The sequence below is a fragment of the Schistocerca cancellata genome, chromosome 4, assembly GCF_023864275.1.
Source record: "Schistocerca cancellata isolate TAMUIC-IGC-003103 chromosome 4, iqSchCanc2.1, whole genome shotgun sequence".
Taxonomy (NCBI): domain Eukaryota; kingdom Metazoa; phylum Arthropoda; class Insecta; order Orthoptera; family Acrididae; genus Schistocerca; species Schistocerca cancellata.
The window spans coordinates 143,233,872-143,256,675 of NC_064629.1; the positions used below are offsets into that span (position 1 = coordinate 143,233,872).

General features: G+C 41.1%; 1 protein-coding gene across 1 annotated transcript in view; it reads left to right on the forward strand.

Moving 5' to 3' along the window:
* The window catches only part of LOC126184618 (serine/arginine repetitive matrix protein 1-like), a 321,358-nt gene extending 299,033 nt beyond the window's left edge, over nucleotides 1-22,325 (forward strand). Inside the window, exons 6-7 of the mRNA XM_049927078.1 lie at nucleotides 5,322-5,532; nucleotides 19,626-22,325. Of these exons, the coding sequence (XP_049783035.1) occupies nucleotides 5,322-5,532; nucleotides 19,626-22,001 (2,587 nt within the window). The 3' untranslated portion in view covers nucleotides 22,002-22,325. The remainder of the gene's footprint in view (nucleotides 1-5,321; nucleotides 5,533-19,625) is intronic.
* The last annotated feature ends 479 nt before the right edge of the window (nucleotides 22,326-22,804 follow it).

Here is a 22,804-nt window from a genome sequence, read left to right on the forward strand (position 1 = left end):
CTCACCTAGGGAAAAAGTAGTCATTGCACAAAAGAAAGTAATTAGAATTATGTGTAAGGTTTGAACATATGCATCTTTCAGGTGTCTCTGTAACCAGTTGGAAATATTAACCACAGTCCCACAGTAAATTTATTCTCTTATGAAATTTATCAGCAATCCATCTGAGTTTGAGAGCAACAGAAATATTCAGAATTACAACACTACAAGGAAAAATGATCTGCATTACTCCTTAATGCATCTAACTTGGGCAAGAAAAGGGATGAATTATGCAACTATAGAACTCAACAGTCTACCCATTGAAATAAATTGTCTGACAGACAGTGTAAATGTTTTCAAATGTAGATTAAAGAAGTTTTCCTTGACAATTCTTTCTACATCAGACAGGAATCCTTGAGTAGAAATAATTAGTCACGTACACAGAAAAGGTACCTATTAACCCTCCACTACTCGCGCGAGTTTTGAGGACACAGATACTCGTACGGTGCACAAATGTACTCCACCACTTTTTATTATTAAAAATATGTTTCTTCTCTATTTAATTATTTTATTTGTTTTTATGTCCTTTGCGATGCATGAGTAAATTCATGACTAATACTTTTGAGGGAATTAAACATTTAATTTTTTAAACGAAAAATGGGTTTTTGTCACTCCACCCATTTATTACTCAAAACATGCTACATTATACAAGAAGTAATTAAACTATTCCAAATAACTTTAATGAAGAATAATACACAAGAAAATAATCACAGTAGATATGTACAATAAGAAATCATGTGCAATTCTTGCGAAGAACGCTAGTTGTCGAATATTCAACACACACCCATTCATTACATTTTGCACACACTCTTCATTTTGATTTATTTCTTGATCTGCCGCATATTTTAAAACGTCCTTCGTCCTTTTTTTTAATTTTTTTTTCAGCTATTTCCACTTTTTCTTCCGAGTCCTCTCCTAACACCACCAGTCCTCGAATTTTTAGTTGTCTGCGTATCAAGCACTGTTTCATGTGTTCATGAATCTGCGCTTTCACCATTTTCCAATTAATTTCATCAAGGAAATCAGCTCATTTAATTTTGATGTAATTTTGTTTGCTGAATAAATGCATAGGGCATTGATAGCGATGATATTTAAAATACTGTAAAAATTTGCTGTTGGCCATCTTTTAGTAGCTCTTGCTGTATCCTAATTTGAACTAAGTTGATCAAGTACGTCAACTCCAACTTTTGTGTGATTGTAGAATGTTACAATCTTTTTTTTTTTTCAAAAACTGTTGCACTCTTCAATCGCTGCATCATTGTGCATACTTGAAAGTAAAATTACTGCTTTCTTTTTCCTTTCGCAGTAGGAGCAGTAGGATACAAGTGTTGCATCATGTCTTTATAGCCGAAAACAGAAGTGTTTATTTCTAGAGATTTTCTACGTAAAAATTCCTGAGGTATTTCTTTTTTGTTCTGTCTGATTGTTCCAACAGAAGTTGCCTTTTTCTCAAATGGTTCTTGAAGCAGAGGACAGCTAGTAAACCAATTATCGTCCATGATGTTACGTCCTGTGCCAAAAATTGGTTTTGCAATTCTCATGATGACCTTTCCTGCATTACTTACATCAAAAAGCCCCACCAGCTGTTTTCCACAATAAATTTCCATATTCACAGGAGACATTATTCTAGAATCCACTAATGCAAACACCTTCAGGTCATAATGAGCAGATTTACTAGGTATAAACTGTCTGGATGGACATCTTCCACGAAACTAACCAGCTGCTCATCAATTGTGAGGTACTCCCCAGGAGTATAGTACTTCTGAAAGTTTTCTAACACCAAATCCATAATTTCTTGTATTGGTGCCAATTTGTTGATATTTTTTTCTCTCATTTCTGGTGCTTAAGTCATCAAATCTGGGGCAATAAAGCAAGAAATGCAATCTATTCCTCAACATTGTCAAATACACCCTTTCAATACCACTGCCTTTCTCATTGTCCCATATTTTGCAAGTATTCGACTTGGAAGTCTTTAGCATACCAGTGAAAATAAGTATACAAAGAGGGGCCACACATTTCACATTGATCTGTAAATTTTGCCTCTCGTTCTCTAGAAAATTAATGCCTGATTGTTTCTATATAAATACTGGTACTTTTCATGATTAACTCTATTATTCTGTCATCAATAATGAAGTTAATGTAATCGATTTCAGATTTTGCATTTTTTACCTCTCCTTTTGGACCAGGAACATGAAGAACAATATTGCTGGACTTTGTTTTAACATTAGGACAAGGTGGCAATTTATTCTATTTTGTTTTATCTTTTCCAAAATAAAAATCAGCTTCTTCACTTGCCTTTTTGAAGTTCTCTTCCTTGTCGACATTATGTCCTGATTTTTCTTCACTTGCCTTGTTGTAGCTCTCTTCCATGTCCACATTGCCTTCTTTTGATTCTTCCATGACATTGTTTGCTCATCTGGTCGATCATCATTCTCGCTTGTATACTCTTTGCACAGATCAGAATCATAATTGGAAGGCTCATCACTCTGCAGTTCTTCCTCTAGCCATTGCATCCAAATCCTTTCTTCAGAAGTACAATCTGCTATTATACCTAAATAATAATGATAAATTAATGCTACAATAGCAAACCAAACATATTTCAAATGTAATGGAAATTAAAATTTTTACTTAGCATATAAAATATGTGCTGGTACTTCGATACTCGCGTGGAGTACCCGTGTGCACCAAACACAACAGGGAACAATCAAGACTTTCCTATGAGAAGGTCCATGCAGGACTGCACATGCCACTTAGTGTAGGTACAAGCTAGAACAAGAATGCCAAACCCTGAGAATTTCAGCCCTGCCACTCTTCCCAACAATAAGAAAATAATGTTTAGAATGACAATGAAGTACATTTGTACTCCACGTGAGTGACAAAGGGTTAATAGCAGTCTAACAAAAATTCCATTGTTTCATCATTACAATACCAAATATTGGGCCTGAATATTATCACAGAAGTAATTCAGTGGGCAATTTTTTTGGCAAGACAACCCCACATACACACATCAAAAAAAGTTTTGCATCTCCTCAGTTCCGAGAGTTCTGGAAAATGTACAGAAAATTGAAATAGAGATCAACATAAACATCATTTCTGCCCTTTTTATTGCTCATGAAAACCACACATCGCATGTTGTACCATCATACAGTGAGACCTTCAGAGGTGGTAGTCCAGATTGCTGTACCCACCGGTACCTCTAATACCCAGTAGCATTTCCTCTTATATTGATGCAGGCCTGTATTCGTCATGGCATACTACCCACAAGTTCATCAAGGCACTGTTGGTCCAGATTGTCCCACTCCTCAATGGCGATTCGGCATCCCTCAGAGTCTTTGGTGGGTCACGTCATCCATAAACAGCCCTTTCCAATCTATCCCAGGTATGTTTGATAGGATTCATGTCTGGAGAACATGCTGACCACTCCAGTCAAGTGATTTCATTTTCCAGAAGGAAGCCATTCACAAGATGTGCACATTGGGGGTGCGAATTGTCATCCATGAAGATGAATGCTTCGCCAATATGCTGCTGATATGGTTGCACTATTGGTCAGAGGATGGCATTCACATATCGTACAGCTGTCACAGTGCCTTCCATGACCACCAGCAGCATACGTCAGTGCCACATAATGCCACCCCAAAAGAGCAGGGAACCTCCCCCTTGCTTCACTCGCTGGACAGTGTGTCTAAGGCTTTCAGCCTGATAAGGTTGCCTCCAAACACGTCTCCGATGATGGTCTGGTTGAAGGCATATGCGACACTCATCGATGAAGAGAACATGATGCCAATCCTGAGCAGTCCATTCAGCATGTTGTTAGGCCCATCTGTACTGTGCTGCATGGTGTCGTGGTTGCAAAGAGGGACCTTGCCATGGACGTTGGGCATGAAGTCGTGTATTATGCAGCCTATTGCACACAGGTTGAATCGTAACATGACGTCCTGTGCCTAGACAAAAACCATTATTCAACATGGCGTTGCTGTCAGGATTCATCTGAGCCATAATCCGAAGGTAGTGGTCATCCACTCCAGTAGTGACCCTTGGGCAGCCTGAGTGAGGCATATCATTTACAGTTCCTGTCTCTCTGTATCTGCTCCATGTCCAAACATCACTTTGGTTCATTCCGAGATGCCTGGACACTTCCCTTGTTGAGAGCCCTTTGTGGCACACAGTAACAATGCAGATGTGATCAAACTGCGGTATTGGCCGTCGAGGCACGGCTGAACATGAGCTGAACATGAGCCGTGTACCTCCTTCCAGGTGGAATGACTGGAACTGATCAGCTGTTGGACCCACACTGTCTAATGGGTGCTGCTCATGCATGGTTGCATACATCTTTGTGCGGGTTTAATGACGTCTCTGAACAGTCAAAGGGACTGTGTCTGTGATACAATATCCACAGTCAATGTCTATTTTCAGGAGTTCTGGAACCTGGGTGATGCAAAACATTTTTAATGTGTGTTTATTGCCGCATGCCAGCAATGAAACTTATAGTTAGAAAAATGATTGAATGTATACTTAACTTGGTCACTGAGTAAACAGGTCCATGGTCATTAATTCAAAGAAATAACTTGACTCCGATTTCCCATAACTTTTCATTTATTCTTTCCAGGTATGAGAGATAATTACACATCTATTCAGTCACCATCTCCAATTCACAGATGAATTTTAGTCCAATCTGGGCTATCTTAACACAGCATAAAACTCAATGAGTATTGCTGACCAAATACTGCCCCAAACTGACTCACACCACTGCAGTCATATTTATGTTTTGACAATGAAAATAAACTTTTTCTTATTCACATATATAATTTTTTGACAGCAAATACCAATTTTCTTCTTGTTCACCTATATAACTTTTTGACAGTCCATATAAATATTCTGTGCTACTATTAAACAACTACTCACACCTCCTAAGATATGCATTTGAGAGCCCATGTTTACTAGACACTTTCTCCTGTTTGTTGTAAGGAAACCATCCCGAAAATCTGTAAAGGAAATTTAGTTACACCCTATATATGTATAATATAGTACGACAGCCTTGTCTTAAGAATGTATGTGTACAGATTGGTTATTTCACTAATAATTAGTTACTTACATATTCACATTTAGTAACAAATTTAATGATATGAATACACTTTTCCTCCAGTCAGTTATGTGCTACTGCAAAATATTGAAACACAGACTAAAAAATGATACACACTGTTGAAGGATATGATGTGGTCTGAATACAAAATGTAACTTGGGTGATAATTTGTGCACATTTTGAAGTTCATTATTTGTTTTCACAGAAATGAGGCTCTGTACAAGGCTACAACATCATCCACAACTACAACAACCACTACCACTCAGGCTCCACCTCCACCCCCACCACCTCCACCTCCACCTGCTCGTAGGCCTCAGGGAGGTGGCAGGAGGCGACCTTACCGTAGGAGGCGCCCTGTTTATGAGTACTACTATGATGATGAAGAGTATGATGATGCTGATTACTATGATGATGAGGTAACTGTTTTATGTAATATCATGGATAAAAATGTAGGATAATGTGGATCTAATGGAAAGTTAAAAATGATGCACAGGAAAGATGTTTTCAGATGTTCTCTTAATGAAAATGTTTCATTTTTCTGATACCAATAGCTTTTATTATGTTTTATGCCAAGTACAACATACTAAATGCAAATAGTTCACATTTCAAGTGTTATGAAGTTATGTTTTAAGGATGAATATGTTTATAGCTCTATGAATGAGGTACTAACTTTATTCATCTATTTTTCTCTGTGTGATGAAGTGGACACAACACCCAGGTAAGGAAAATCCTTCTACTTACGTCGACTGTTAATGTACATTAAAAAGAGAAACTAAGGTATATAAGGTTCAGATGCTGGAAATTCACTTTTATGATCCATCACTTAATATATTTACTAAATCCAAAAGAAAATAGCTGCATCTTCTATCCTGCTTTTGTTTATGTGAAGGAAGTGTCACATTAATAAATAGAAGGGAAGGCAGTATCTCGCACACACAGATGAATACATGAATGTAGGTATTTCCCAAATCACACAAGTGTATGAAACAAAAATGTCTGTTCAGAAACCCATCTTCAGTTCACCATTTGTACTTTCCTCACTTCCTCTTTGATGTTGTACTTCCCTTTGTATGTTCACCTGTGTGTGGATCGTAATTAATAATTTCTGTGTTGATTGTCAGTTTCATTATTTTGTTTTTTTTTCTGTTTGTGATCCTTTGGATAGATTTAATTTCATGATTACCTAAATTTTCTAAACTATTGTATTTGTTGATGTTACTAATATTTAATGTATGTGCTAGTTTTATTTCTCGATCATTGATATTTACTGCAGCTGTAGCTATCAATTCTGAAACAATATTCTAAAGAGAAACTACATTATAGTGCTCTAATAGGTGTAATAAATCTGACTGCCCCCCCCCCTCCCCCAGGGGGTCCACAACTGTTTTGTGAATACGTGCGTAGCGAGCACGGGACCCCGAGCTAATGTGGCCTTCCTTCCTTTCCGGGCTGCATACCTTCCCTTTCCGCATCCTTCCCCATCCCCCATCTTCGCCCCCCCCCCCCCCTCTCACTGCCGCCTCTTTCCTTCCCTTTCTCCCCTTCTGGGAGTATGTTTCGTGCCTACGTCTGGAGACAGACGCTCGAAACTGTAACAAATTCTTTGCATTCTCCACTTGCAAGTCTTCATCCTTCCTTTGCCCTTCTCTTTCCCTTACCTCTTCTCTTTGCCCTTTTCTCCGCTGCGATGTTTGAAACCTCTCTTCTTTCCTTTCCTTTCCCTTTCTCTTTTTTCCTCCCTGTGCGTGTCGGAAGGCTGACCCACGCATCTCCATGTGTAGCCGCTGACGGGGTAACGCGTAATTCCCCGCCCCGGGTAGACAGGTAGGACACGTACGTACCCCCTAGTAACGGCCAGGCCCAGGGAGGGGTGACTACCCGAGCTGATACCTTCCAAAAGTGCTGATTGGTCCCTCCATCTGTTTGTCGGATGGGACGGGACTGCCATCGGAGATGCCGGTAATCGTGGGGGATACTTTCACAGTGGTTTCCTCATCTTCTAGTATGTCAGCTCACAAGCATAAGTTCAATGAGTCTCAGCCACAGACAGTCCTTCCATAGTTGCCACAGTTCCTTGCTGTTTCTCGGTCTGATGAAGGTCACGACTTCTCCACGGTCAACCCTGTCATTATTCAGAAAGGTGTCAACGCAATTGCAGGTCCTGTAAAGTCTTGTTCCAGATTACGAAATGGCACCTTGTTGTTAGAAACAGTCAGTGCCCTCCAGGCACAAAAATTGCTGCGTACTTCACTGCTACACACCTTCCCTGTCCAGGTGGAACCGCACCATACTTTAAATTCATCACGTGGGGTCATTTATACACGCTCCCTCGACGGCTTGTCCGACGAGGAAATTCAACACTACCTGTCTGAGCAGGGTGTAACGGCAGTTCATAGAGTGATGAAAAGGGTTGGCACGAACATCATTCCAACCCGTACTGTCTTCTTGACATTTGACAAAGTTCAACTCCCATCAAAAATCAAAGCAGGCTATGAGATAATTTCCGTTCGCCCTTACATCCCAAACCATACTCGTTGCTATCGGTGTCAGCAGTTCAATCACACCAGCCAGTCCTCTTCCAATCCGGCCAAATGTGTTACGTGTGGCAAGGATGCCCATGAGGGTGCTTGTCCACCTCCATCCCCTCGTTGCATCAACTGTATGGGTGATTATGCTGCTTCCTCTCGAGATTGCCCCATTTTAAAGATGAAAAGCTCATTCAGGAAATCAGAGGGAAGGAAAAGGTGTCGACCTTAGCTGCTCGAAAATTATTCGCCAGTCGACAGCCCACCGTGCCTCAGACAGGAAAATACAGCACTGTCATTGCCTCTCCTCGGCCAACAAAGGAGGCGGCCACGCAGACTTGTGACCTTACCTTTAGTGCCACGGTTGTCAGATCATCCAGCACAAAGATTGCCCATTCAACCTCCCCACTTTCGCCTGCCCACTCTATGGCTCACCCTTCATCGGGTTCTGCTAAATCTCAAGCCCAAAAGTCAGACACCAAGACTTTGAAAAAAGAGCATACTCATGAAGATTTTTTACGTACCCAAACTTCACAACCATCAGTTCCCTCTTCATCTAAACATCATGTTTCCAAGAAGGCTAGTAAAAAACCCAGTTCATCTCCTTCTCCGCCAAGGCGTGTCCCATCTACAGCACCACCTGGCGGTAATCGCCCTCGGCCGTCTTCTATGTCGCCGAGGCGCACTGTTGGCAGCCGATCAACTGGCCGATCGCTGGTGGCAGGAGCTGCTCCTGAACAACCTATGGATCAGGATCTTCTGCCTTCAGCTGAATGCCATTCCGTGCTGTTGGTCACAAGCTCTGAGCAGTCACTGAGTTGACGGCACCCTTGGTCACATTCCTCCATTTTCTGTTCACCCTATGTCCATTATCCACTGGAATATCCACGGCCTTCGAGCCAATCGGGATGAATTGTTGATCCTCTTATGATCTTACTCACCGGTCATCTTCTGTCTTCAGGAAACAAAGCTGCGTCCCCATGACCGCTTTGTTCTCCCCCATTTTCAGTCCGTCCGATTTGATCTCCCCTCTGTTGTAGGCACTCCAGCACATGGAGGACTCATGATTCTTCTCCATGATACTCTCCATTATCACCCAATCCCCTTAAACACTTCCTTCCAAGCTGTCGCTGTCCGTCTTTCCCTTTCTGGATATACCTTCTCTCTTTGTACTGTATACATTCCATCGTCCACACCAATGGCACGAGCTGATCTCCTTCATCTTCTTGGTCAGCTTCCACCCCCCTATTTGCTGGATGGGGACTTCAATGCCCTCCACCCGCTTTGGGGATCTCCAAATCCTTGTCCGCATGGCTCACTATTGCTAGACGTCTTCCACCAAGCGGATCTAGTTTGCCTCAACACTGGGGACCCTACATTTTTGTCTGCCTCCACGACAAATTTCTCTCATTTGGACCTTTCGGTCGGTACTGTTCCGCTAGCTCGGCACTTCGAATGGTTCGCCCTTGATGATACACACTCAAGTGACCATTTTCCATGTGTCCTTAGACTGCAGCCTCAACAGCCATATATGCGCCTGTGACGCTGGAAGTTTTGCCAAGCCGATTGGACACTTTTTTCGTCTCTGGCAACATTCGATGACCGCCACTTTCCTAGCGTCGACGATGAGGTCACACATATTACAGACATTATTCCTACAGCTGCGGAATGTTCAATACCATGTACCTCCGCATTGCCCCGGCGCACCCCCAGTTCCTTGGTGGAACGCGGCATGCTGTGACGCAATACGTGAGCTGCAACATGTTCTTCGCGTTTTCTGCCACCATCCTACTTTGGACAACTGTATCCGCTATAAGCAGTTCCGAGCGCGATGACGTCGCGTCATCCACGATAGCAAGAAGGAAAACTGGAAATTCTTTACTAGCTCATTTAACACCTTCACTCCCTCCTCGGAAGTTTGGAGTCGGATTCGACAGTTCTCAGGTGCACCTAGTTTCTCCCCGGTGTCTGGGCTCACTGTCGCGCATGATACATTAGTGGACCCCATCGCAATTTCTAACTCATTGGGTCAACACTTTGCTGGGATTTTGAGCTCTTCAAATTACCCGCCAGCGTTTCTCCTGAAGAAACGTGCAGCGGAAGTGCGACCTCTTGCTTTCTCCTCTCAAAATCACGAAAGCTACAATACTGTTTTCTCCATGTGGGAACTCCAACATGCACTCTCTTCTTCTCGCTCCTCCACCCCAGGACCGGATGGTATCCACATCCAAATGTTGCTGCATTTATCATACCATAGTCTGCTTTAATTCCTTCACATTTATAATCAAATTTGGACCGACAGTACTTTTCCCAGACGATGGCGGGAAGCTATCGTCATTCCTGTTCCGAAACCTGGAAAGGACAAACATCTCCCCTCTAGCTATCGCCCCATTTCTCTCACGAGTAGTGTATGTAAGGTTTTGGAGCGTATGGTGAATTGCCATTTAGCTTTGTGGCTGGAGTCCTGCAGTCTTTTAACACCTGCCCAATGCGGTTTCCGAAAGCATCGTTCTGCAGTTGACCATCTTGTTGCTCTCTCCGCTTATATCATGAACAATTTTCTCCAGAAGCGCCAAACAGTAGAAATATTTTTTGATCTGGAGAGAGCATACGATACCTGTTGGAGGACAGGCATCCTCCATACACTGTTCTCTTGGGGCTTTCGAGGTCGGCTGCCCCTTTTTCTTCATGAATTTATGGCAGAGCGCACATTTAGAGTGCGGGTGAACACCACTCTCTCCCGTACTTTCTCCCAAGAAAACAGGGTACCCTAGGGCTCCGTGCTGAGTGTTGTACTGTTTGCCATTGCCATAAATCCGATTATGGATTGTCTCCTTCCTGATGTCTCGGGCTCCCTCTTCGTGGACAATTTTGCGATCTACTACAGCTCTCAATGGACCAGCCTTCTTGAACGACATCTTAAAGGATGTCTCGATTGCCTCTGCTCTTGGAGCATAGAAACCGGCTTCCGTTTTTCTCCCAGTAAGACCGTTTGTGTTAATTTTTGGCGACGTAAGGAGTTTCTTCCACCCTCCTTACATCTAGGACCTGTCAACCTTCCGTTTTCAGACGTCGCTAAATTCTTGGGTCTTATGTTTGACAGAAAACTGTGCTGGTCCCTCCACGTTTCCTATCTTTTGGCTCGCTGTCTGTGATCCCTCAACACCCTCCGTGTCCTGAATGGTACTTCCTGGGGAGCGGACCGAGTGGTCCTTCTCCGCCTCTATCGCGCCTTAGTGCACTCGAAATTGGACTATGGAAGCATAGTTTACTCCTCTGCTTGGCCGTCCATTCTTCGGCGTCTCGACTCTATCCACCACCGTGGATTACGTTTAGTGTCTGGAGCTTTTTACACCAGCCCTGTGGAAAGCCTTTATGCTGAGACTGCTGAACCTCTGCTGTCCAATCGGCGAGCTGTCCTTCTGAGTCGTTATGCTAGCCATCTGCCTTCCATGCCTGCTAATCTGGCCCATGACATTTTTTTCGACACCTCCTTGGATGTAGGGTATGCAGGCTGCCCTTCCTCCCTACTACCACCGGGAGTCCGCTTCCGTCAACTGCTCCATTCTCTTTCCTTCCGCTTTCCTAAAACCTTCTTGACAACTTGGGGTACAGCACTGCCTTGGCTCCATCCCCGGATCTGCCTGCTCCGTGACCTTTGTAAATTTCCCAAGGATGGTACCCCTTCACTTGTTTATCGTCGGGCATTTGCTGCTCTGTGCACAAATGAAGGAAGCCACATTTATTTACACTGATGGCTCGAAAACATCATTAGGTGTAGGGAGTGCCTATATTGTTGGCGATACCCCAAATTGATTTCGGCTTCCCGACCAGTGTTCGGTTTATACTGCGGAGCTTTACGCTGTTCTCCAGGCTGTCCAATACATCCGCTGCCATCAGTGGATACAGTATGTTATCTGTTCAGATTCTCTCAGCTCTCTCCTTTGTCTCCAAGCTCTCTACCCTGTCCACCCTCTGGTCCACCGGATTCAGGACTGCCTGCACTTGCTCCATTTGGGGGGCGTCTCTGTGGTGTTCCTCTGGCTCCCAGGACACGTTGGTATCTGTGCCAATGAGGCGGCCGATATAGCGGCCAAGGCTGCATTCTCTCTTCTTCGGCCAGCAATTCGATTGATTCCCTTCGCCGATCTACGGAGCGTTTTATGTCATCGTGTTGTTCTTTTATGGCACGCACATTGGTCGACACTTCCCCATAATAAATTGCGGGACGTGAAAGCTCTTCCCTGTGCTTGGACCTCTTCCTCCCGAACGCGTCATCAGGAGGAGGTAATTTTAACTAGACTGCGGATAGGGCACTGCCTTTTTAGCCATCGACATCTTTTAAGCTGCGATCCTCCCCCACTCTGTCCCCACTGCTCTCAGCTGTGGTCGGTAAGACACCTTTCAATTGAGTGCCCCTATTTTAGCCGTTACGCACCCATCTACAGCTGTCGCCTGATATATCGTCCATTTTAGCAGATGACACACGCTTGGCCAATCGCGTTGTCGAGTTTATTAGTGCCAGTGAGATGATGTCAGTCATTTGAAGCTCTCTTTGGGGACAACCAACCCCTTTCTGTAGTGGATTTTAAGCGTTCCTTCTGCTTTTACTTTCTCCAATTTTTTGAGTTTCGTTCCCATTGCTGCTGCTTTCCATTTTCGTTTTTTTTACCATTTCCTAAGTCACTGACTGGGCGCTAATGACCATAGCAGTTTTGTACCCTAAAAAACCAAAAACAAAAAACTGTTACTATATTAATGTATTGTTCTGACAGATGAATGGATGTTTATGGATGTTTGAGTGGTGGGCTTCTGCAGAAAGGATGAGGAATGACAGTGGCTGGGAGGTAGTGGAGAGGGGGCAGGGAGAAATGAGGGGGAGGGAGGGGGGGGGGGGAGATAGAGAGCCCAATTTTTTTGCCATTGTCAGAGCACAATAACAAGCCAACTAAGACTATTAATTCTCTAGTTTTCTGTCAGAAGTTGTTGTAGTATTTGTTAGTGATGCATACTTTATTTTCCAACAACGTGTAATTTAACAAAGTGAGTTATTCATTGTTTAGAGTGTTTTACTATCATTTTGCATAACTTGCTTTAGAAAATTTTCAGTTATTGATAAAAACTTGTGAGTTCCTTGTGTAGCATAGATGAAGAAGGGATTTTCAGAGTGTTCACAGTACTGCAACTAGAGCAGAAACCACCTTGTTAGCTGTGTGACTGCTTCTGGGCCAGGGAAGTATGATGGGCTGCCATATTGAAACCACTTGGGTGAGGGGTTGGTTTGTCCAGTATGGATATGGTTTTTTGGCAATTTCCCACATCTTACTAGGCGTATACCATGTTGGTGCACATGTTTCACCTCAGACACACAGACTGCATTCTTTGTCACACTTCCATCCAGGATTTACTCTGTACGCAGACTGACTGTGTACACTGCTTCAGTCTTGGAGTGTAAAAATAAGACTGATGATCTTCACTGTTTGGTCTTCTTAAACACTTATTCAGCGTCAGGATAAGGAGCAGAATTTGGATCAAAGGTATTAAATAAGGCTATTTTTCTGTGCATTTCATCAGAATCCCAAGGTTGTTAAGCTGGTGACACCATCAACTAGCAGAGCTTTCACAAAGTCTGGCAACAGTTGATAATAAGCTAAAGAGACTGCCCCTGTTATGAGTTCTGACACCTCTGCAAGTTAAGTTACCACATCAGGTCATGCTGCAATCCAAGATCCAGCTGGATCCGTTGTGTAATGTACATTGGTATAGTAGAATTATTTGCTATGGTCACGCAGAATGTGGTTGGTAGTCACTTCCTGTGTAACTGAGTATGCAGAAATATGCATAGCTCTGACCCAGTGTTGACTAAATATTTTTGTCCGGACTTGCACACACTTATGAACAGGTACTGTGACGTAACCCGGCAATCAGCTGATGTGCCTGTGTCTGATTGCCACTGGCAAACTGACTAAACCAGAGGTTGTAAAGAGTTTCAGGGACAGTATAAGGGAACAATTGACAGGAATGGGGGAAAGATATACAGAAGACAATGAATGGGTTGGTCTGAGGGATAAAGTAGGTAAAAAGACGAGGGCTAGTAGAAATCCTTGGGTAACAGAAGAAATATTGAATTTAATTGATGAAAGGAGAAAATATAAAAATGCAGTAAATGAAGCAGGCAAAAAGGAATACAAACGTCACAAAAATGAGATTGACAGAAAGTGCAAAATGGCTAAGCAGGGATGGCTAGAGGACAAATATAAGGATGTAGAGGCTTATCTCACTAGCGGTAAGATATATACTGCCTACAGGAAAATTAAAGAGACCTTTGGAGAAAAGAGAGCCACTTGTATGAATATCATGAGGCTCAGATGGAAACACAGTTCTAAACAAAGAAGGGAAAGCAGAAAGGTGGAAGGAGTATATAGAGGGTCTATACAAGGGGGACGTACTTGAGGACAATATTCTGGAAACGGAAGAGAATGTACATAAAGACGAAATGGGAGATACAATACTGCGTGAAGAGTGTGACAGAGCACTGAAAGACCTGAGTCGAAACAAGGCTCCGGGAGTAGACAACATTCCATTCGAACTACTGACGGCCTTGGGAGAACCATAAATGACAAAACTCTACCATCTGGTGAGCAAGATGTAAGAGACAGGTAAAATACCCTCAGGCTTCAAGAAGAATATAATAATTCCAATCCCAAAGACATCAGGTGTTGGCAGATGTGAAAATTACTGAACTATCAGTTTAATAAGTCACAGCTGCAAAATACTAGCGCTAATTATTTACAGACGAATGGAAAAACTGGTAGAAGCTGACCTCGGGGAAGATCAATTTGGATTCCGTACAAATGTTGGAACGCGTGAGGCAATACTGACCTTAAGAATTATCTTCGAAGAAAGATTAAGGAAAGGCAAACCTATGTTTCTAGCATTTGTAGACTTAGAGAAAGCTTTTGACAATGTTAACCGGAATACTCTCTTTCAAATTCTAAAGGTGGCAGGGGTAAAATACAGGGAGCGAAAAGCTATATTTACAATTTGTAAAGAAACCAGATTGCAGTTATGAGTCGAGGGACATGAAAGGGAAGCAGCGGTTGGGAAGGGAGTGAGACAGGGTTGTAGCCTCTCTCCAATGTTATTCAACCTGTATATTGAGCAAGCAGTAAAGGAAACAAAAGAAAAATTCGTTGTAGGTATTAAAATCCAGGGAGAAGAAATAAAAACTTTGAGGTTTGCCGATGAAATTGTAATTCTGTCAGAGACAGCAAAGGACTTGGAAGAGCAGTTGAATGGAATGGACAGTGTCTTGAAGGGAGGATATAAGATGAACATCAACAAAAGCAAAACGAGGATTATGGAATGTAGTTGAATAAAATCGGGTGATGCTGAGGGAATTAGATAAGGAAATGAGACACTTAAAGCAGTAAAGGAGTTTTGCTGAAAGTATTTGTATGGAGTGTAGCCATGTATGGAAGTGAAACATGGACGATAAATAGGTCGGACAAGAAGAGAATAGAAGCTATCAAAATGTGGTGCTACAGAAGAATGTTGAAGATTAGATGGGTAGATCACGTAACTAATTAGGAGGTATTGAACAGGATTGGGGAGAAGAGAAGTTTGTGGCACAACTTGACTAGAAGAAGGGATTGGTTGGTAGGATATGTCCTGAGGCATCAAGGGATCACAAATTTAGCATTGGAGGGCAGCATGGAGGGTAAAAATCGTAGAGGGAGGCCAAGAGATGAATACACTAAGCAGATTAAGACGGATGTAGGTTGCAGTAGGTACTGGGAGATGAAGGAGCTTGCACAGGATAGATTAGCATGGAGAGCTGCATCAAACCAGTCTCAGGACTGAAGACCACAACAACAACAAGAAATTTTAGTCCATTTTCAATTTTGCATTTACATCTCTCTCTATCTCTATCTATGTCTTTCAGTATTCATGTAATGATCAAAAGTAAGAACTGTAATACAATATTTTACAGTGAAACAATGTCACTGGTAAGAATAAAGTGTTTTAGTCTTCTCTGACATTGTCAGTATTAATGGAAGTATGATCAAATAGTGACTGGATTGATGACTGATCCATTGGCTGACTTTATGTGACCAAAACTTCTTAGTTTTTTTGTCAATTCAGTAGATAAGGTATAGGTTTTGAATTCTTAGTGCACTTCTGATATTTCTCCACAAACATTTATACCTTCTAAATTTATTTCTTTTTTACATATAAGTCTGTTTCACCACAAATGTCAGACACAGAATTTACCTGCAGGTTCATTAATTGAACTGAAGTGTATATAATTAAATATTGTATATTAACAGATAGCTTAAAGTGGACAGATCACTTACAACTTAAGTACACAGAAGTATAAATTATTAATGGAGTTGCATGAATGAGAGACTAAAAGAATCCAGATACATATGTTCGGCAAAATGGAGCCCTAAATGTCACTATAGGCAGGTATGCCAGTATGAAAGCTACCCATATTGATTGTTGGTGATGATATTATGATGGGAGAATGTGAAAGAGCAACCACAACTAAACCAAGATCAGGTAGACCTCTTGTACTGACAGACAGTGATTGTGAAAAGCTGAATGTAATTAGCACAAGGAATCACTCATGAATTCCAAAGTGCTTCCCAGTAAAATGGTTGTGCAGTCCTACCAAACCACATGCTTCTGTAGTCAGTGCTAAGCAATGCTTGGAGTGGTGTAAAGATTGATGCCACTGGGCAGTATCTGACTGAACAACTGATTTGTGGTGCTGAATCATGCTAGACTCAGTGGCAACCTAACAGAAGGATTTGAGTGTGACAAATTCCTGGAGAACTTTGCTTGCCTTCATGTGCAGTGCCAGCATTGAAGTACAGAGATGATGGTGTTATGATTTGGGGATGTTTCTCATTGTGGTCCCTTTATTGCACTCAAGAGAACACTAAATGTAGAAGTATGTGAACATATTTTGCAGTATTGTGTACTGCATACAGTCAAGGAATAGTTAGGAGATGATGATTATTTGCATCAGCAAGGCAATCAGCCCTGGCATAAAGTAGCATTGTGAGACAGTGCTTTGTGGACAAAAACATTCCAGAAGTGGGATGACCAGAGTCTTGACCTGAACTGAACCTTTGGATTGAGTCAGAACATTAATTTTGCTCCAGACTCCAGTGTTCAACATTACTACCTTGTCTGGTTTTGGATGCTGAGGAAGAATTGCTTGCCATTTCTCGACAGACATTCAGACACCTTATTGAAAGTGTGCTCATCAGAGTTCAAGGTGTCATCAAGGCAGAACACGTACACTTCCCATGTTATTGTTTACTAATAAATGTCTGGGTACTTTTGATCAGATGGTGCACAGCCCTAACTGTTGCAGCACTACCATTGTTACAAAGGCATTTTATTGTATAACTCTTGTTTGACAGTCTATAATTTAAAAATGTGATGCTAGTTACCCATTTTGGATTTTCTTGAATATGAAAGCCATGAAATTTTATTTTAGCTACAGTTCTAATAAACTATTAGCTGTATGCACTAATATTGTTAAATGTAATTCTATTCTCCAAAAATATGTACTATTTGTTGTTTCCTCAAAACCAGTCTGACACATTCAAAGGAGACATTGCTATTATTAATGAATAGAGGCTACGTATAGGAGAAAACAAACATACTAAATATTAATGCACTTTGATAATCACAATAATTACTATTTTTCAGTGATTTGATTATTACAGTACAGTTGGTTGTTTATGCACCTTCATGTTTCATTGCTTTGCTGATGTTATGCTGCTCTTTCTGTTAAGATGATTTCCTCAAATTTTTAGGTGGAATATTTAATTCAGTACAATATGAATCACAGCCAAGAGCCTGACATATTTGTGTAAATGTTTTCATTTGTTTCCTTGTCTAAATATTTTCCAGATTAGTTTCACTTTAATCTCAAACAACTTTTTGTTCATTATGCATATTGTCTTTTTTGAAGAGACAGTGAAAAATCTAAAGTACTGTTTGTCATGTATCTTCATGTTTTCATTTTGTCTACTTCTCTGAATTACATAACATTCTTTCACATATCTCCACAATTGTGAATATGGACAGCCATCACCTGTAGGATGGAATGATCGTGAAAATTAGGGCTGGACTAGGACTCGAACCCAGATTGCCTGGTTATCATGAGGAATTGTGGAATTGTAGTTTATTTGTCTCATAATGTACATAATCTAAATCATTTGATTCAGGTACAGGAGACATGTCAAAATTTTGGTAAAGTTTTACCATATACATACAACACATGATTTTAACAAATGGTATCATAATAATAATACAATTTTGTTACACATACAATAAAAGATAACAATTAACTACCCCTTGCTCAAATTATCATGTCATCCTCTATGAATTATTCTACTGAATAGTGGCATTTCTTGCACAGAATCTGCTGTAGCCTTATTTTTAGACTCTCTGGCTTCATATTAAATATATTTTTGCCCATTAGCTTGTTATATATTGTCATCCCCATATACTGTGGAGTTCATGCCTTACCATTTGGCTATTGATGCATGACTTCTAGCCAGGCCCAAACCTCCCTGTGTTGTCAAGCATGCACCTACAACCTGTACTCGTACATCCATTACATATATTCCCATAAGGTGAGACATTTTACTTGAAAGTTGCTTTGCTGGTTTTGGCAGACAAATTTGATATTGCAGTGCCTGTGTTATTCTGAATATGATGGAAACTTCCTTTGGCTATGCGCACATTTCTAAAGGTAGTCTGCATTGTATTCAGAATAACACAAGTACTTTAACATGGGATTGTCCATGAAAGTAAAGTGCCTAAGTTAATCTGAAGAGAGCTTTCTTTCATTATTGATACCTAGCCATTTAAGACATTTTATTATTTGACCTATTAAGGTTCTGCAACAAAGAAAAACATAAAACATTTTCTATTGGTGGCTTTTACATATTTTAGTAAGGATTTAGATTTCGTATGTTTCTTTAGCCACTGAAAGAGTTATCTTATACAATAACAACAATTTATATCCATGACTTTGGACACGATTCTGCTGTTTTTACAAAGTGCTGCAACTATGCTATGAGAAATCTTGACACACAAATAAATTTGACTCTGATACCAAATATATTTGACATAACAATCATACAAGGTTTGAAGTATCATTTGATAGGAATATTGAATATCTTTCATTGAGGTGAATTAATGTCTCATTGAAAGACTGAAACTGGCTTTTCTGAATAATGATGGAATTTTGCTTGCCCCCCCTCCCCCGCCATACTCTTTTTTACTTCAGTTATACTTTCCATCAGATTCAGCTGTACAGTTTTGAGAATCTTACTTTCAAGAAAGTAACACATGCATTCTAATCTCATGCATTAATACAAAATCTGAACCCATTGTACCACACAAAAGCATAATAAAAGTTCTCAGTAATTAACTTTAATGATAATGAAATATTAATTTTATCCCCCATGAATAGCTAAGAAAAGTTTGCACATGTTCTGAAAATTATATCTATCCATGTCATCAAACTAATGCCTTCCTACTTATCAACAGTTTTCCATGAACTTCAGGAGCCTCTTTCTTCATTAGATGAAATTTTGTCTGAAATAAGAGTACCACTTATTGGTTCAAGTTCATCACCGTGTTCACGGTTTAACTTTTTTTCCTGTTGCTTGGTTATGCATAATCATTGGCATTAAGTTCCCTATTACTGTGATTCTTGATTTGTGTAGAGATCAATGCTCTGTTAGTGGCTTTTGTTGTGACATGTGGGTGCTGCCATTTAAAGATGATTTTCTGTGTTAGGTGCAACAGATTTGGACATCAATATTTCCATAATTGACAGGAAAAAAGGAGAAATAAGCTCTGATTACTTGTGGTACTTATAACACACACTAAAACAAGAGTATCACCTGTAAAGCTACAATCTATTAACCATTTTTAAAATTTTGTTTCAGTTGCCTGTCACTGGTAAAGACTTAGCGCCAAGTGGACCTGGACGTCACAACCGTAACCGTCCAAGAAGACCACTACCATCTGATGAACCAGAGCGGAGACCATCCCGCACTGATGATTTAGAGCCTGCTATAGCAGATGAAAGAAAAGTTGAACCAAAGTCACGACCTTCCTCCTCTGTGTATGATAGACCACGTGTACCTCCAAAGATAAGACGACCTGTTCCCAAAAATGAAAGGGATAAATACGATTACAACACTCAACCTCGTGCACAGTCAAGCACACCTGGATCAGCAGAGGATCAAGATTACTCAAGACCCAGTCAGCAGCCTCCTCCAAAAGCTGCCCCTGCAAGTAAAGAACCAGATGATGCTGATTACTATGACGACGAAGAAGAAGAATATCTTCCACCAGCTCGACCTTCTACAGGAAGCTCCAGGAATAGAAATCCTGATTACTACCCTCCTACTGCAGAAAGGGAATTGAGAAGACCTAGTTCTGGTGGTGGAAGAAATGTCAGGAGGCGAGGTCCTGGAGGTAGACGACGGTATGTTGGGCAAGTGGAAACAGCAACCCCCTACTCTCCTATCAGTGATGAAGACTATGAAGATGAGGAACTGCCTAGAAGGCCAGTACGACCTTCAGGTGCTGGTGGGAGAAGGCGTGTTCAGGCTTCCTATCCAGATGCATATTCACCACAGCAAGCACAGAGACCATATGCAACCCAGCAACGCTCAAGTGGAAGCCAAGCTTCAAGATACAAATATAGTGAGGAAGATCTGATCGATGAAGACCCTGTTCCTGCACCACGGCCTGCATATATTAGCCCTAGTGCAGGAGGTAGGCAGAATTACATGTCGCACAAGAGAAATTCACAATCACAGCAGCAACCAGAGTTTCTGTATGATGAATACAGTGGGACACAAGCTAAGTCAGGTCCATCTGGCCCTGGGGGCTACAGGAGACAGGAAAACAAAAAAAGCTCTTCAACTGCAGCACCCCGTGCACCGTCGGGATATGCTGCAGATCTGCTAGATGAGGACTATTATGATGATGAAGAAGCTGAGGAGGAAGTTATTCCATCATATAACACTCGTTCTAGGCAACCTTCAAGGGATGGAAATCCACCCAACTATAGTTCCTCCTCTAGTGGTGAATACACAGGACGCCAGCCTGCATACAACAAACGACCTCCACCACAGTCAAGCCGTGCACCTGTTAGCTCACTGCCAAGATCTCCACAGGCCCAACCAGGAAGGATTCCTGCCACTGCTTCTCAGAAGCCAGACAATATCTCCCCATCCTTACCAGATCAGTCAGCAAGAAAGAATTATTATGAAGATGAATCAAGTGAACAGACAAGCAGTAGCTATCGTCCAAAACCCAAACTGACATATGTTGAGGACCAACCAGTTTCACCTCCACGAAACATCAGTCCACCATCCGGAAACCCAACAACGGTTAACAAAAATCCATCTACTGGTGAATCGGAAAGGTCAGGTACATTATCCAATAAAACTGATAAAGAAGCTCCAAGTGGAGCAACTTCAAGAGGATCTTCACAAACTTATAGCAATTTTCGTACAAAAGCTCCATTTCTTGGACCCAACTCAAGAAATGCAGAAGCAAAATATCAAGATAATGTAGAAACAACCCCAAAGTCAGCTGGTGGAGCACCATCTTCTAGTCAGTATCCGTCAGCACCTGAAGTGACAGTAGGAGGCAACAAAAATGGTGCAAATAATCCACGTTTAACAGGTATTGAAAATGCTCCATTGCCCTCATCATCCCAACAGGCCAAAGGCAATCCAGGTATTAGAATACCTTCCAAAATAGTTATCAAGCCAATAGACAGAGATGCAAGAATACAAAATGTTTTGGCAGATCTAAATGAGCATGACATTGATGTAACCATCAATGATGCTTTACATCCTACTCTTCATCCAACTAGAAGTATAACCAGTGGCTTTGTACCAACGACGCAAGAGGAAACTCAGAGTGGTCCCAGCACATTAAATAAAAGGGTAGCTGGGCAAAGGTATCAGGCTCAGCTTCCATCTGGACCCCGTGGTTCTGTATCTTATCTGACATCCTCTGCTTCACAGAGGTACATAACAAGAACACCATTCAATATTAATTCCAATGAAAGACTAGAAAGTGGAACAAACATTTATTTGCCTCATGATCAAAGTACTGGTCCTGGTGGAAAGGTAGAGTTCACAGTGCCATCAGAAAGACCAAATAACAGGCATCGACAGAAAGAAATTCCCATACAGCCTGTGCCTTCAGGTCCATTAGATTACAGAAGTACACAAACAAAACAGCAGCAAGGACCTCTGTATAGTCAGCAGAGAGACAGTAGTGCTGAGTACTACTGAACATACTGAAACTTGATTGAAAAACTTCTAGTTTCATCCAGACATTTCTTGTTAAATTTTGTGAAGAAAATTAAGTTATGTTGACTTTTTTATGTGTGTATATTTTCCAGAAAGGAGTGACTGTAAAATCCTGTGAATATTTTCATAAATTACGTATGTGTTAGAGAACCAACAGAGCATGTTAGACCTATTTCATTACTGAATGTCTTTCAACCTAAAGAACCATTGAAGGAATTTTTAGTCATCATTCCCATGGTTTTTAATGAGGCCCAAAATGTGTACTCTGCCATTACCCATTAAAAAAATAAAAAAATCCAGATTGTGTTTATTTCTTTCTTGAGGAAAATTTAAAGTTTTGAGTTGAAATCCCAGAACAGAACATAATTTCATTTTGAAGTGATATGCGAGAGAATGTAGCTGAAACCAAATGAGGTTTGACAAGTATAGTCCTATTACTGCCTGAATGACGAAAGAATTATGGTTATATTATGGGTACTGTTCACACAGAGCAACCTTTTGTACCACAATGATTAAAGGTAAAATATGAATCAATCCTTCTGTATTATGTTACTCATATTGAAACAACAGAAGACAAAGGTAAGTAATCTGTGATAGCAGATCTCTGTGAACTGCAAAAGAAGAAATTCTATGCTACTGTTATGACAGTAGTAAAATAAACTTCCTCAAATATTAAAAAATGGCACTTTAGACATCTGAAAGCAGTATGAAGAGAAAGAAAATTATAACCAATAAATTTTTCTTTATCTATAGCCATATTACTAGTTTCATGCCAGTCTTTGTCA